The 12,874-nt window shown below is 39.0% G+C and overlaps 1 protein-coding gene across 8 annotated transcripts in view; it reads left to right on the forward strand.

Moving 5' to 3' along the window:
* Window positions 1-11,782, forward strand: part of HECTD1 (HECT domain E3 ubiquitin protein ligase 1) — a 61,677-nt gene extending 49,895 nt beyond the window's left edge. For all 8 annotated transcript variants that reach the window (XM_033062267.2, XM_033062273.2, XM_033062271.2 and 5 more), the window contains 13 exons: window positions 1,975-2,029; window positions 2,268-2,450; window positions 2,796-3,006; window positions 3,089-3,174; window positions 4,635-4,762; window positions 5,124-5,325; window positions 5,471-5,608; window positions 5,867-6,474; window positions 7,978-8,056; window positions 8,165-8,258; window positions 8,558-8,708; window positions 10,305-10,449; window positions 10,829-11,782. In XM_033062267.2, coding sequence (XP_032918158.1) covers window positions 1,975-2,029; window positions 2,268-2,450; window positions 2,796-3,006; window positions 3,089-3,174; window positions 4,635-4,762; window positions 5,124-5,325; window positions 5,471-5,608; window positions 5,867-6,474; window positions 7,978-8,056; window positions 8,165-8,258; window positions 8,558-8,708; window positions 10,305-10,449; window positions 10,829-10,966 — 2,218 coding nt within the window. In that variant the 3' untranslated portion in view covers window positions 10,967-11,782. The remainder of the gene's footprint in view (window positions 1-1,974; window positions 2,030-2,267; window positions 2,451-2,795; window positions 3,007-3,088; window positions 3,175-4,634; window positions 4,763-5,123; window positions 5,326-5,470; window positions 5,609-5,866; window positions 6,475-7,977; window positions 8,057-8,164; window positions 8,259-8,557; window positions 8,709-10,304; window positions 10,450-10,828) is intronic.
* The last annotated feature ends 1,092 nt before the right edge of the window (window positions 11,783-12,874 follow it).

Below are 12,874 nucleotides of genomic sequence, written 5' to 3' on the forward strand. Positions count from 1 at the left end.
TTCTCACAAAGGCGGGAAAGATCTAGGGGACTATGAGCTGGTCACCCTTTCATCCCTGGAAAGGTGATGGAGGTAGTCCTGGAAACCATTTTCGAACAATGAAGGATAAGGTGATTGGAATTATGTGGCATGGATTTATGAACAGAAAATCCTACTTAAACAGCTTTATAACCATCTATTATATGCCTAGCTCAGCGGATGAGAAGAGAGCAGCAGATGTTATTTTCCTCAACTTTAGGAAGGCTTTCAGTGCTTTTTTTCTTACTGACAAATTTCAAAAGCATGGACTAGGTAGTGTCTGAAAAACACCTGAACTGCTGAATTCAGATGGTTGTGGTCCTTGGTGTAAAAGCCAGCTGGTGTACCCCACGTGTTAATATGAATCCAGATGTTTAAGCATCTAAGTTAGTGGACTGTATAATGGGACAGAGCAGACCCTCAGCTTCCAGGCAAAACAAAACTGGGGAGGTGTCACTGTTGGACCAGATGGTTGTGCTGCCATTCTAAGAGGCCTCATCATGCTGGAGAAATGGGGAGCTTGGTGACATTTCACAAAGGGATATGTAAGGTCTGTCAGCTGGGGAAAAGTAACTCTGCATGTACGGTAATTTCACAACCATAAGGCGCACCAGACTATAAGGTGCACCCCCTGGGAGTCGGCAAAATTTGCAACTTTGTAGATCATATAAGGCGCGCCGGACTATAAGGCGCACTTCCGGGTTAGAGGGAAAATTTTAGTCAAAAGGGTGCGCCTTATAGTTGTGAAATTACGGTACTGGTTCAGGCGAGGGGCCAGCTGACTGGAAAAAAGGTTGGTGAAAAAGGCCCTGAGGGTTTGGGTGGACATAAAGTTAAACATGACCCAGCTGTGGACCCCAGTAGCAAAAAAGATCAGCAGCAACCTGGGCTGCATTAGGAAAGCTGAGTGAGGTGATCATCTGCATCTTCTCAGCACTGGCAAGACACACCTGCAGTGCTATGTGCCAGTTCAGGGCTCCTCAGTACCAGAGAGACATGGACACTGGACTGAGTCTAGCAAGGGGCTGCTAGGATGATTAAAATGCTGATCACTTCTGTCATACAAAGAAGAGTCTGAGAGATCTGGATCTGTCTAACCTGGAGGAAAAAAGACATGTGGGCTCTTACCAATGTATATGAATACCTGATGAAGGACACTGGGAAGCCAGACTGTGGACTTTTCTTTGTTGTGATGTGAAAGGACAAGAAGATAAAGGGCTCAAAGTGAAATACAGGAAATTCTATTTAAATGAGATGTTTGAGGGCCCTTCCTACCTCAGCTGTTCTCTCAATGTTAATTTCACTTTACTAGATTTATAGTAATAGGCAGAAATTGTAAGACTATATGATGGGAAGTGTTTTCCATTTACTACCCTAATCAGTGTAACTTCTGTCATACTAGAAGAGTAATGTGTATGAAAGCAACAGCTGCAGTAAGGAGGGGTACAGTATTTTTAACTGTAGTTCAGATTTCATCAGTGCTTGTGTGTTGCACCTATTTTTTGAGTTGCCTTGTGTCAAAAATTGCATGCTGTAACAGTTTTCCAGTTAGAAAACATGAGAAATAGTTGTAAATGTGCATAAAGATATGTTAAGATAAGTTAATGCACAGCAAGCTTCCCTAGAACTTCAGAATTTTAAGGAGTTGGTGCACATGTACTGAAAAATCTGTTTGGTTTGGAAAATTGGCACAATGAAGGTTGTTTGATTACTCAAGTTTCACTTAAAGAAACATAAATACTTTGCAAGATAAGTACCAACATAATGAAAATAGAGCTTAAGAACTTTGCTGCCTCAGGGCATCTCAGATGTTCTGTGCAGCAAAGAGCAGCTGCTGTTGCTGTTTTACATCACATTATCTAAATGTCACTTATACCTAATGAGTCAATGTATAACCTCAGAAGTTAGAGGATGTGCTATTAGTATGAAATATTAACTCATTGTTTTGATGTCTAGAATCATGTACAGAGAAATGAAGGATTCTGATAAAGAGAAAGAAAGTGGAAAAATGGTAAGACCTACTTCTATGCCTTTGTGGTTTATGGCTGCTTTAAGAAAAGCAAAATAAACACTGTTGCGTTTTTGAAATGCTACATTAAAAAAAACTAACAGTTTTCAATTACTTAAAGAATATGAGTGAGTATATTTGTAAATGCATGCTCCTTTTAAAAAAGACATTATATATTGCATGTGAAATCTTGAAGACTTTACAATCAGGAAAAACCAACATTTGGTGGTTCCTGTTGTAGGGTTGCTGGTCAGTAGAGCATGTGGAGCAGTACCTTGGCACTGATGAATTACCAAAGAATGACTTGATAACCTACCTGCAGAAGAATGCAGACTCAGCTTTCCTGCGCCACTGGAAATTAACCGGCACTAATAAAAGTATTAGGAAAAACAGAAATTGTTCCCAGCTCATAGCTGCATACAAGGTATATGTCTGCATCCAAACTTTTTTTATTATGAATGGCTGTGTGCTTTGTTTTGCAGCTTTAAAGATCCTTGTGGAGGGAGAGCCATGGTATTTGTAGGGAAGTTGAATGTTCAAAAGCCAGTTTCAAGTTTAGATTTTGCTGCTCTTGCTTTTTTTATTTTAATGTCTTCTGTTAGACATAGTTGTGTTAAAATGCATTTGAATCCTAGTTTAAACCTTGCACAATTTGATTAAATGTCAAATTTGAACACAGTAACTGTTTTGATTTTTTCAGATCTACTTGGAATACAATTTTAAAGACAGCAACACAGAGTTTTCATTCTTAACCATTCTATTTTTACAGGATTTTTGTGAACATGGATCAAAATCTGGATTGAGTCAAGGGGCTATTTCTACTCTTCAAAATTCTGATATCCTTAGTTTGGCCAAGGAACAACCCCAGGCCAAAGCTGGCAGTGGACAGAACTCCTGTGGAGTAGAAGATGTTCTGCAATTACTTAGAATTTTGTATATAGTTGCTAGTGACCCTTACACAGCACGGACTTCTCAAGAAGGTAACTTAGTTATTTTGCAGAGCTTCTGAAATATTTTAATGAAGAAAAAATAAAGGAAAACTTTCTTCTTGGTTATTTTCAGAAGCAGATGAGCATCCTCAGTTTAACTTTCCACCAGATGAATTCACAAGTAAAAAAATTACTACAAAGATTCTGCAACAGATTGAGGTATTACACTAATACATTACATGCAGTATATATATGTAGTATTGTTTTTAGAACTCTTACTCTCTTCTGTACCTTGACTGTTTGAAATTATTGTTTTTTTGCCATTTTTGATTTTTGAATTATTTCATACATATTTTCTTCCTTATATTTTGAATGAGTAAATTCTGTAAGTACAGACTAGTCTGAATAAAACCATGCAGTTTGTTTTTGTGCAAAGCATACAAAACTTTTTTTCATTGATATATTTTAGTTATGATGATAATGTAAAAAAGACAATTGATTATGTTAGGGTTCACAGACATTTTATTATTCATATATTCTACATAAAGCTTTCAAAAATATAATTTAGAAAATGTCCCGTTGGTACCATATTAGTTAGATATAGTTAAAGGAAAACTTTAGGATGTAGTTCTTTAGTAGAACTACATTTTCTTCATCAAAGATTAAAGAAGATTCTCAACTTTATTAGCCCTTGTGTACTTTTTGAGGTTTGGGTAATTTTTTACAGTTACATTGTCCTAATTATTTGTTTAAAACAATTTTTCATGTTTTTCAAAGACTGTTCTGGCACCGTGAACATCCTTTTAGTAATAATTTCTGTAGTATAGTTTATTATAACTGTATTTGAGAAGGGACTGTAATAATATTTCAAGGGGATAATTTCCTACCATCAAGTTTCTTTCATGTCTTCTGATATTAAAACAGTAGTATCTAATTTCTTTTGGACAAAACTCAGGAGTAATTCTTTCCAGGTAATTGGGTACTTAGATCTCCCCACAGTGCTTTGAGTACTGTATATCCGAGAGATTTACTACAACTTTCAGTGTCTGTCAAAGCACCCTGTGTCTACTCTAAAGTCCTAGAAAGTTTATGAACTTAAAATCACAGAATATGCTGAGTTGGAAGGGATCATCGAGTCTCAACTCCTGCACCTATGCAGGACATCCCAAGACTCACATCCTGTGCCTGACAGCATTGTCTAAATACTTCTTGAACTTTGTCAAGCTTAGTGCTGTGACCACTTTCCTGAGGAGCCTCTTCACTGCCCAACCACCCTCTGGGTAAATAATCTTTTCCCAATATCTAACATAAGTCTCCCTGACTTAGGCCATTTCCTTGTGTCCTGTTACTGGTCACCCCAGAGAAGAGATCAGTGCCTGCCCCTTCTTTTCCCTTCATGGGGAAGTTATAGACTGCAGTGAGGTCTCCCCTCAGTCTCCTCCAGGTAGAATAGATCAAGTGAGCTCAGCTGCTCATCATACAGCTTCTTTCTTGATTGATAGCATTTAAAAGGGAGGAAAATCTCAGTTACTGAGAAGAAAGGAATTTTCAAGCACAGATAAAAACTCTGTACTTGGATGTGTTTGCTGTTTATGTACTTAGTTACAAACTTGTTGGGACTACCTAAGTCAAACATTACTGATGCTGGTGGTTTTTTTATTTCTTGCATCAAACAACAGGAACCCTTGGCACTAGCAAGTGGAGCTTTGCCAGACTGGTGTGAGCAACTAACAAGCAAGTGTCCTTTCTTAATTCCATTTGAAACAAGACAGTTGTACTTCACATGTACAGCATTTGGAGCATCAAGGTAAAAAAAACAAAAAAAAATTGACTACTTCCTTTTCAGATTTTACATATAATGGTTTCTAAATTGCTTATTTCCAGAAGGGCCTTAATCCAAATGAGACAAATTTTTCCTGCCAAATCTGAATAATTTTGCATAATATAAGGAAGAAGATGGAAAAGCTCAAAATGACAAGGAATTTCATTTTAACTTGAGCTGAAGACTTGCTCGTGTACTTATAGCAAGGTTATCCTATTGGCCAGTTTGTCTGGGTTGCAGTTCATTGCATAAAGGACTACAAAATAGTACTTTTGATGATTATTTTCATGTCTTCATGCTGGAAGACATGAAAGTTTTATACAACCAGTGTTTGGTTTTTTCCCAGAGCAATCGTATGGCTGCAGAACAGACGTGAAGCCACTGTTGAACGGACAAGGACCACGAGCACAGTGCGACGTGATGACCCGGGAGAATTCAGAGTTGGACGCCTCAAACATGAAAGAGTGAAAGTTCCGCGAGGTGAATCCTTGATGGAATGGGCAGAAAATGTCATGCAGATTCATGCAGACAGAAAATCTGTTCTAGAGGTAAAGCATATCTGCCTAGCAGAGCGAGGTTAGATAGCTATTTCTAATGTACTGGACAGGATATTGAATATCCTGTTCCATAACCAATGCTGGACATTGCACTAGGATTTTTCTTTTACTATTAACTTTTCTTATGTTTTTCTAGGTTGAGTTTTTAGGGGAGGAAGGAACAGGCCTGGGTCCTACCTTAGAATTTTATGCGTTGGTGGCAGCAGAATTTCAGAGGACAGATTTGGGAGCTTGGCTTTGTGATGATGATTTTCCAGATGATGAGTCCCGTCAGGTATATTTTAATTTGTATTTTAAACTTAGTGCTTGTGTAAAAAAATGAAAAATGAGCTAGACATTCAGGAAGGAAGAACACATATTCATACAGCAGCTAATCATCATGGTCAATAATGACTGCTCTGGTCCACAGCTTATTTTTCTAATTCTTCTCTTTTTGAGAGAGCAGTGGAGTATAAGAAGTTAAGACAGTGCAGATATCTAATTAAATCCACCTTTAACCACGTCTGCTTTTTTTGTCTGTCTCTTAAATCAGGTTGATATTGGTGGTGGATTGAAACCGCCTGGCTACTATGTACAGAGATCATGTGGACTGTTTACAGCACCATTCCCACAAGATAGTGATGAACTTGAAAGAATAACCAAACTCTTTCATTTTCTTGGAATTTTCTTGGCTAAATGCATTCAGGACAATAGACTTGTGGATTTACCCATTTCTAAGCCTTTTTTTAAACTCATGTGTATGGGGGACATTAAAAGTAACATGAGCAAGTTGATATATGAATCACGGGGTGACAGAGACTTGCACTGTACTGAAAGTCAGTCAGAGGCTTCTACAGAAGAAGGACATGATTCTTTGTCAGTAGGAAGTTTGGAAGAAGACTCCAAATCAGAATTTATTCTTGATCCACCAAAACCTAAGCCTCCTGCCTGGTTTAATGGAATTTTGACATGGGAAGACTTTGAATTAGTAAACCCACATAGAGCCAGGTTTCTAAAAGAAATTAAGGACCTTGCAATTAAAAGACGTCAAATTTTAAGCAACAAAAATCTGTCAGAAGATGAAAAGAACACAAAACTGCAGGAATTAATGCTGAAGAATCCATCAGGTTCGGGACCTCCTCTTAGCATAGAGGATTTGGGGTAAGTTTTCTTATTTATTTGTAGCTAGGCAAACAGTGTTGTATTAGAGACAGGAGCCAACACATAATTACAAATGAAGATTTCTTAGTTTTAACTAGCATCATTGTAAGGGGGAATCCATAGAGATGCAGCCATATACTTTTTCCTTGGTTTGAGGGTTTTCTGTCTTGCTCAATTTCCTAATCTTAAATGTGGCTATGCTGCAGTGATGTATGACTCTGGAAACATAAATACTTGTAAATACAAATACTTGTAAAATTACAGCTTTAAAAAAGGGTGATTCAGTAATTTCTTTGCTATGATAAACTGAAATATATCAAGTTTTTTGGAGAGCTTTTAAAGAGGACAGATTGACATTTGATTTTGTTCCTAGTGCACTGTTTGAATCCAAGTTAAACAAGAGCACGTGTTGACTTTTAGTAACTGTAAAAGACAAAGTAGTCATACTGTGTAAATCCATGACAGGATGTCATCCTCCCTAGTTTTAAATATTTCCTTTGAAGCAACAGTTTTTCTACCATTAATATTATGGGTTATTTGTTATAATCATACTGTGCCACAAAAATTGTTTAGTGTCAGACTTCACAGCCTTGGAGTCATCTGTCCTGAGCTGAAAGGAACCCCCAAGGAACAACCTGCACAGCACCATCCCCAAGAGTCACATCCTGTGCCTGAGAGCATTGTCCAAAAGGTTCTTGAACTCTGCCAGGCTGGCACTGTGGCCACTGCCCTGGGGAGCTATTCTAGTGCCCAACCACCCTCTGGGGGAAGAACCTTTTCCTGATATCTCACCTAGACCTCCCCTGGCACAGCTTAAGGCCATTCCCTTGTGTCCTATCACTGGTCACCCCACAGAGCAGAGATCAGTGCCTGCCCCTCCTCTTCCCCTCATGAGGAGCTTGCAACTGCTGTGAGGTCTTCCCTTAGCTCCTCTTCTGCAGGATGAACAGACCAGGTGACCTCAGCCACTTGTATGGCTTCCTCTCTAGACCCTTCCCCATGTTTGTTTCCCTTCTGTCAGTAATGTGTAATAGCTTTATATCCTCAAAGGGCTTGTGGAATTTAGCTTTGGTTGTTATGGAGGGAAAGCAAGTAGCACTATTGAAGAGCCTAAATGCCTAATAGGTTAAGTGGCTCTGTAATTGTTATTGCTGGAATTTAATGGAAATTATTTTTCTGAATTTGTGAACTAAATTAAGTGGTTTGAGTAGTTTAGAAGCTGATGGCTTAAATACATCAAATTTATAAAATTTACAGTGGTTATCAAATTCAAATAAATAGTGAGAATATGTATTTGCATACCTCATGTATGAAACATATATGATCTATGTAGTCCCTTACTGTTTAGTTCTGTGCTTTTGTATGTACATGAGCAGTGGTTCAAAGTGATGCACTTTGAAATCCAGTAAAGTTCTTTTGGGTGTGACAGGTTGGAAATCTGGTGTGTTTACAAAAGCAGTAGCAGACTTGTTTTCAGTTATTAACTACCTTTGTGTTTTGAAGTTTAAATTTTCAGTTTTGCCCTTCATCCAAAGTATATGGGTTTACAGCTGTGGATCTCAAACCAGGTGGTGAAGATGAGGTAAGGAAATAACCTACCTTTACAGTTTATCCAGCAGTTAAATTTTTGTCTCAACAATAATTTTAATGAACAGTGAATTCTTACAATGTTTATCTACTGTCTTTGCAGACTGTAACAATGGATAATGCAGAGGAGTACGTAGATCTCATGTTTGACTTCTGCATGCATACTGGTATACAGAAACAAATGGAGGCCTTCAGAGGTAATTGTAAATATAACATATATGAAGTTAGGTGGAATAATGGATGTTTAGGGCATGCTGGTTTAAAGTGGTGGCTTTCAAAAATAAACTTTTTACTTAAGAATGCAATAGGTAAGATACTAATTTCAGAATACCTTTGCATTAGTTATGCTGGTTTTAATTGTGAAGATGTTCCATTTAATTTAATTAAAAAACTATTGATTGATTCTGGTTTGACTAAAATATGACTTAAATGGTGACCTTATTTTATAAACATTATTTGGATTCATGTTTATAACTGTATCTTGTGTAAATTAAAGATGGCTTCAATAGAGTCTTTCCAATGGAGAAGCTGAGTTCCTTCAGCCACGAAGAGGTTCAGATGATTCTTTGTGGAAATCAATCACCTTCTTGGGCAGCTGAGGATATCATCAATTACACCGAACCCAAACTGGGATATACAAGAGATAGGTACTTCTATTCTGAGTGATTTTAAAATAGTAGCTGAAAGAAAACGTGAAGTGATAGAATGTCCAGTATGTTCATTAGATGCAGATGCCAAATTGGATGAAACTGGTGATTAGTGAAGAGCAGGTGATGGTCTAAAATTGGATGAGATAACCATGTGTTACAACAGATAGGTTAGAAGCTACTTAGTAGTTTTTTGTTGAGAGAAGATAAAAAAATTATTCAAATACAACTACAGTAATTTCACGAATACAAGCCGCACTGACTATAAGCCGCATCTCCGGGTGTTGGCAAACATTTCGTTCTTTGTCCATACACAAGCCGCACCTGAGTATAAGCCGTTCTGTCATTTGCAGCGAGGACCCGCGTGCAACAAAGTTGCCAATTAGTAACAGAATTGCGGCATGGCGGGGTTTACTGGCTCGGCTCGGGCCGTGAAGGCTCGGGGCTGCCGACCAGGCCAAGTGGCCCAGCTTGGCGCTGCCGCTCGGCGGGGCTGCTCGGGGCCGGCCACCACTGAGCTTGCTCGCCCCAGCCTGGCACTGCGCCACAGTGGCAGGGGGCACGGAGCCCGCCGGCACCTGCGGCGGTGGTGGGAGGCGGGGATGGAGCCCGCTGGCACCAACGGTGGTGGCAGGCGGGACGGGAGCCCCCTGCCTCCCCCCGAGCCATGGGGCCAGCAGGAGAGAGCTCCCCCTCCTCCACCCCCCCCCACCCCCCCTACTCCCCGGCTCCTCCTGCTGTCGGCACTGAGCCGGCTCCACCCGCTGCGAAACAGAGTAACCAAGTTGTAACAATCGCGTAAATGCCGGGTTTTACTGGCAGGTGCTTGACTCAGCACTTCAGTTTGCACTTTTGGGGTTGGAAATGTCAGAAAATTATTCACATATTAGCCACTCCTGAGTGTAAGTCACATTTCTGGGGTGGGAGCAAAATTTTAGTCAAAACGGTGCGGCTTGTAATCGTGAAATTACTGTAACTAGTGAAAACATAATGGCACCTAATACTAAAATTAGATTTTAGAGTTTTTAGTCTCATGTTTGATAGTAGTTATAATTTCTTTCTGGCTGTGTACAGTTGTTATTTTGCCCATATTTCTTATTCCTTTCTCTTGAGGTGTAGTTAAAAAACAAAGTGTACTATTCAAGGGACAAATATGCTTACTGGTGGCTGACTATCAGAAGGTAGTCCTGATGTTTTCAGGTTTGTTGAGTTTGGGGTTTGTTTTTTCTGCTTGTCATGTTTGGTAGCAATAACGTACAAATTACTTCTGGAACTGTTAGAATAAGCCTGCTGAAATGTTTGAACTCTACTTCTCTACCCACTCATATGCATTCAAATGCAAAATACCCAAATAACACCCCAAGATAAGTATGTACCTACATTTTTTTATGTAATACTCTGCAAGGAGATTAAAGACTATTGTTTTGGATTTAAGAATGTTTTATTCTTAATACTCAACAGGCTCTAGAATCTTAAAATGTCTGCTTAACCATGACTAAAGATTGTAATTCTACTGTGTCAAGTTAAGAGAAATTTTAAAAACCTCCACACTCTCTTGTAGTGTTATCAGAACTAATTAATTTACTTTATTTTAAGCCCTGGATTCCTTCGATTTGTGAGAGTCTTGTGTGGTATGTCCTCGGATGAGAGGAAGGCTTTTCTGCAGTTCACCACTGGTTGTTCCACACTCCCACCAGGAGGGCTGGCAAACCTCCACCCCCGGCTCACTGTTGTGCGCAAGGTAAGGCCACTATCAAAGGATCCAGCTGCTTTGGCTTGGCAGTGCAAGAGTTTTCTACATTAACAATGATGATTTTTATTTTCATTGTTGAATTTATAGCACTATGCTAAGGTTTTGATAGTAATCTCTTGTTTCATGTCTGCTCTCTGATACTATAATCTCATATTTTCATATATAATTCATATATTTAAATATCAAACCTTAATGTACATATAAAGCAAGTATATTTATAAATTGGCCTGTAGCTTTGCTGATGCTGTTGTTTCTTGACAACTGGTGTTAGTATGCAACAAGTGCCATGAATCTGAGGACTTGACAAGTTTGAACTTCCATACTGAGTGCTGTGAACAACTGCAGTAAAATTCTTGTTTTTCCTCAGGTTGATGCTACAGATGCAAGTTATCCATCTGTGAATACATGTGTGCATTACCTAAAGTTGCCTGAGTATTCTTCTGAGGAGATTATGAGGGAGCGTCTGCTAGCTGCTACCATGGAGAAAGGCTTCCACCTCAACTGAGCCGCTGACCGCAGCCTGGGACACGGAAGTGTTTTTGATACTAGCGAAGCCTCTTGTGTTTGTGTGCAAAAAATACGATCTCCACGCTGTGCTCTGATGAGACTTGCCTTTTTTTCACCTGTGAGGCTTTAGGAAAATGTGGAATGTTTGTTAGCTGCTAATGACAAAATAAATCCTTGTAACTACACAGCCAGCAAGAAATTGGCACAGAACACTGTGTGATGCTTCAAGGGCTTGCACAACTGGAAATTAAGGTGTTTCTGTTTGACTGTTCCAAAGAACAGATCATCAGATTTTCAGTGTTCACTGATACAAATTTCTAACAGTGTATTGTGTAAAGTTTGTCTTTTAATACCCTGTACACTACGGTTGCCATCACTGATCCCTGTTTTGCTGGCTTTAAGCTAACTGGTCAGAAACTTGCTTCCTTTAAAATTTAGACTTAATGGGCATCCCCAGCCTTTTCTTTTTTAATGGTGCCTGCACTATTGGAGTATTTTAGTGGGTTTTTGCGTATAATCATGCACAACCATTTTTTTTCTTCTTTTTCTTTCAAGTGGGAATATATTTTGATTTCTCAATGCCCTGCTATAAAGATCAAATCCTTAAGTGTGTTTGTGCAGCTCAACAATAAAGCTATTAAAAAACACTGGTTCCTAGTGCAAGGCACACTTAAAGCAAGTTTTACTTTCGGTTGTATTTTCTTTGTATATTATAAACATTTATTTAACTTGTTGCAGTTTGAAGTTTAAAAAAAAAGCACCCAATGTGTAAGCTCAAAAGTAATCATTAAAATGTTTGCAACATATAAAAATGTCTCTTCTGAATACTTCATTAGTACTTACTAAATATCTAAACATGTTCTGAACAACATGCCATGTTTTTTTTAAGGTTTCAAAGAACTACATAAGAGAACTACTGATCTCACAAATTCATCTGTGTTCAGATCTTTTCAGAGTAATTGGAATTTCATTAGAATGAATCTGGCAGTGATAACCAGCATGTGGCAGGTTTTGGTGCTCTTCAGTGAGCCCACGTGACCCGAGACTATAGTCTTCATTACACTGGAATAAAATCTGGGTCAGATGATACAGCTGATTCAGTTTTACTTGAGGTGGACTGGCTGTCTTGGTGTTAGCACATGATATTTACTGACAAAAAGTGGCTTACAGTAAGATAAAGCAAGATGACTATGGTTTTAAAGATTTTAAAGTAGTTGATACCAGAAAAAAAAGGCTATTGTATGTAGTAAGTTTTGCTTTGTGCCAGTTTTCTTTGGCAAAACCTTTTCTCAGACCACTGATGAGAGGGGCTTGCCAAAAGACTCTGCCTTGCACATAGACATCAGGTTGATGCAGATTTCTTTTCATGGCATTGTTTATAGGACTTAACAGCATTATTTTTTTAGATTTTCCCTAATGAAGAATAGGAGGGGAATATCCACCATCCTGCCCACTCCTGTGCCTGTCATGCTTCAGACCAACACCCCTGTCCAGGTTTATGCAACTCTGTTCCAGTTGCAACATCATCTTGTTTTGATACATGTGTTACTGTGTCAAAGCCCTGTGGATTATTCTCACACACAACACTCTATGCTCCTTAGACCCTGGTTTCTGAGGGGTATTTATGTGACCAGTATGTGCTTTCACACAGAATGTTCTTGTTCAGTATCAGATTATATGTAGGATTGGGCTGGAGGTTAAGAAGACAGAGGCAGAGAACAGTTCTAAAAAGGTAAGTGGAAGTAAGCTGAGATTGCCAACTGTTCCCTGATTTGCAGAGTAGTGTGCAGTGTGAATCAGCATGCTGGATGCCTGGGCATGCAACTTAGCATAGCTACAGCTTCCTGCTCAAAAAGAGAGATTTCATTCCATACCTACCTGGTCCTGAGAACATGCATTTCTTTTA

The sequence above is a fragment of the Catharus ustulatus genome, chromosome 6, assembly GCF_009819885.2.
Source record: "Catharus ustulatus isolate bCatUst1 chromosome 6, bCatUst1.pri.v2, whole genome shotgun sequence".
Taxonomy (NCBI): Eukaryota; Metazoa; Chordata; class Aves; order Passeriformes; family Turdidae; genus Catharus; species Catharus ustulatus.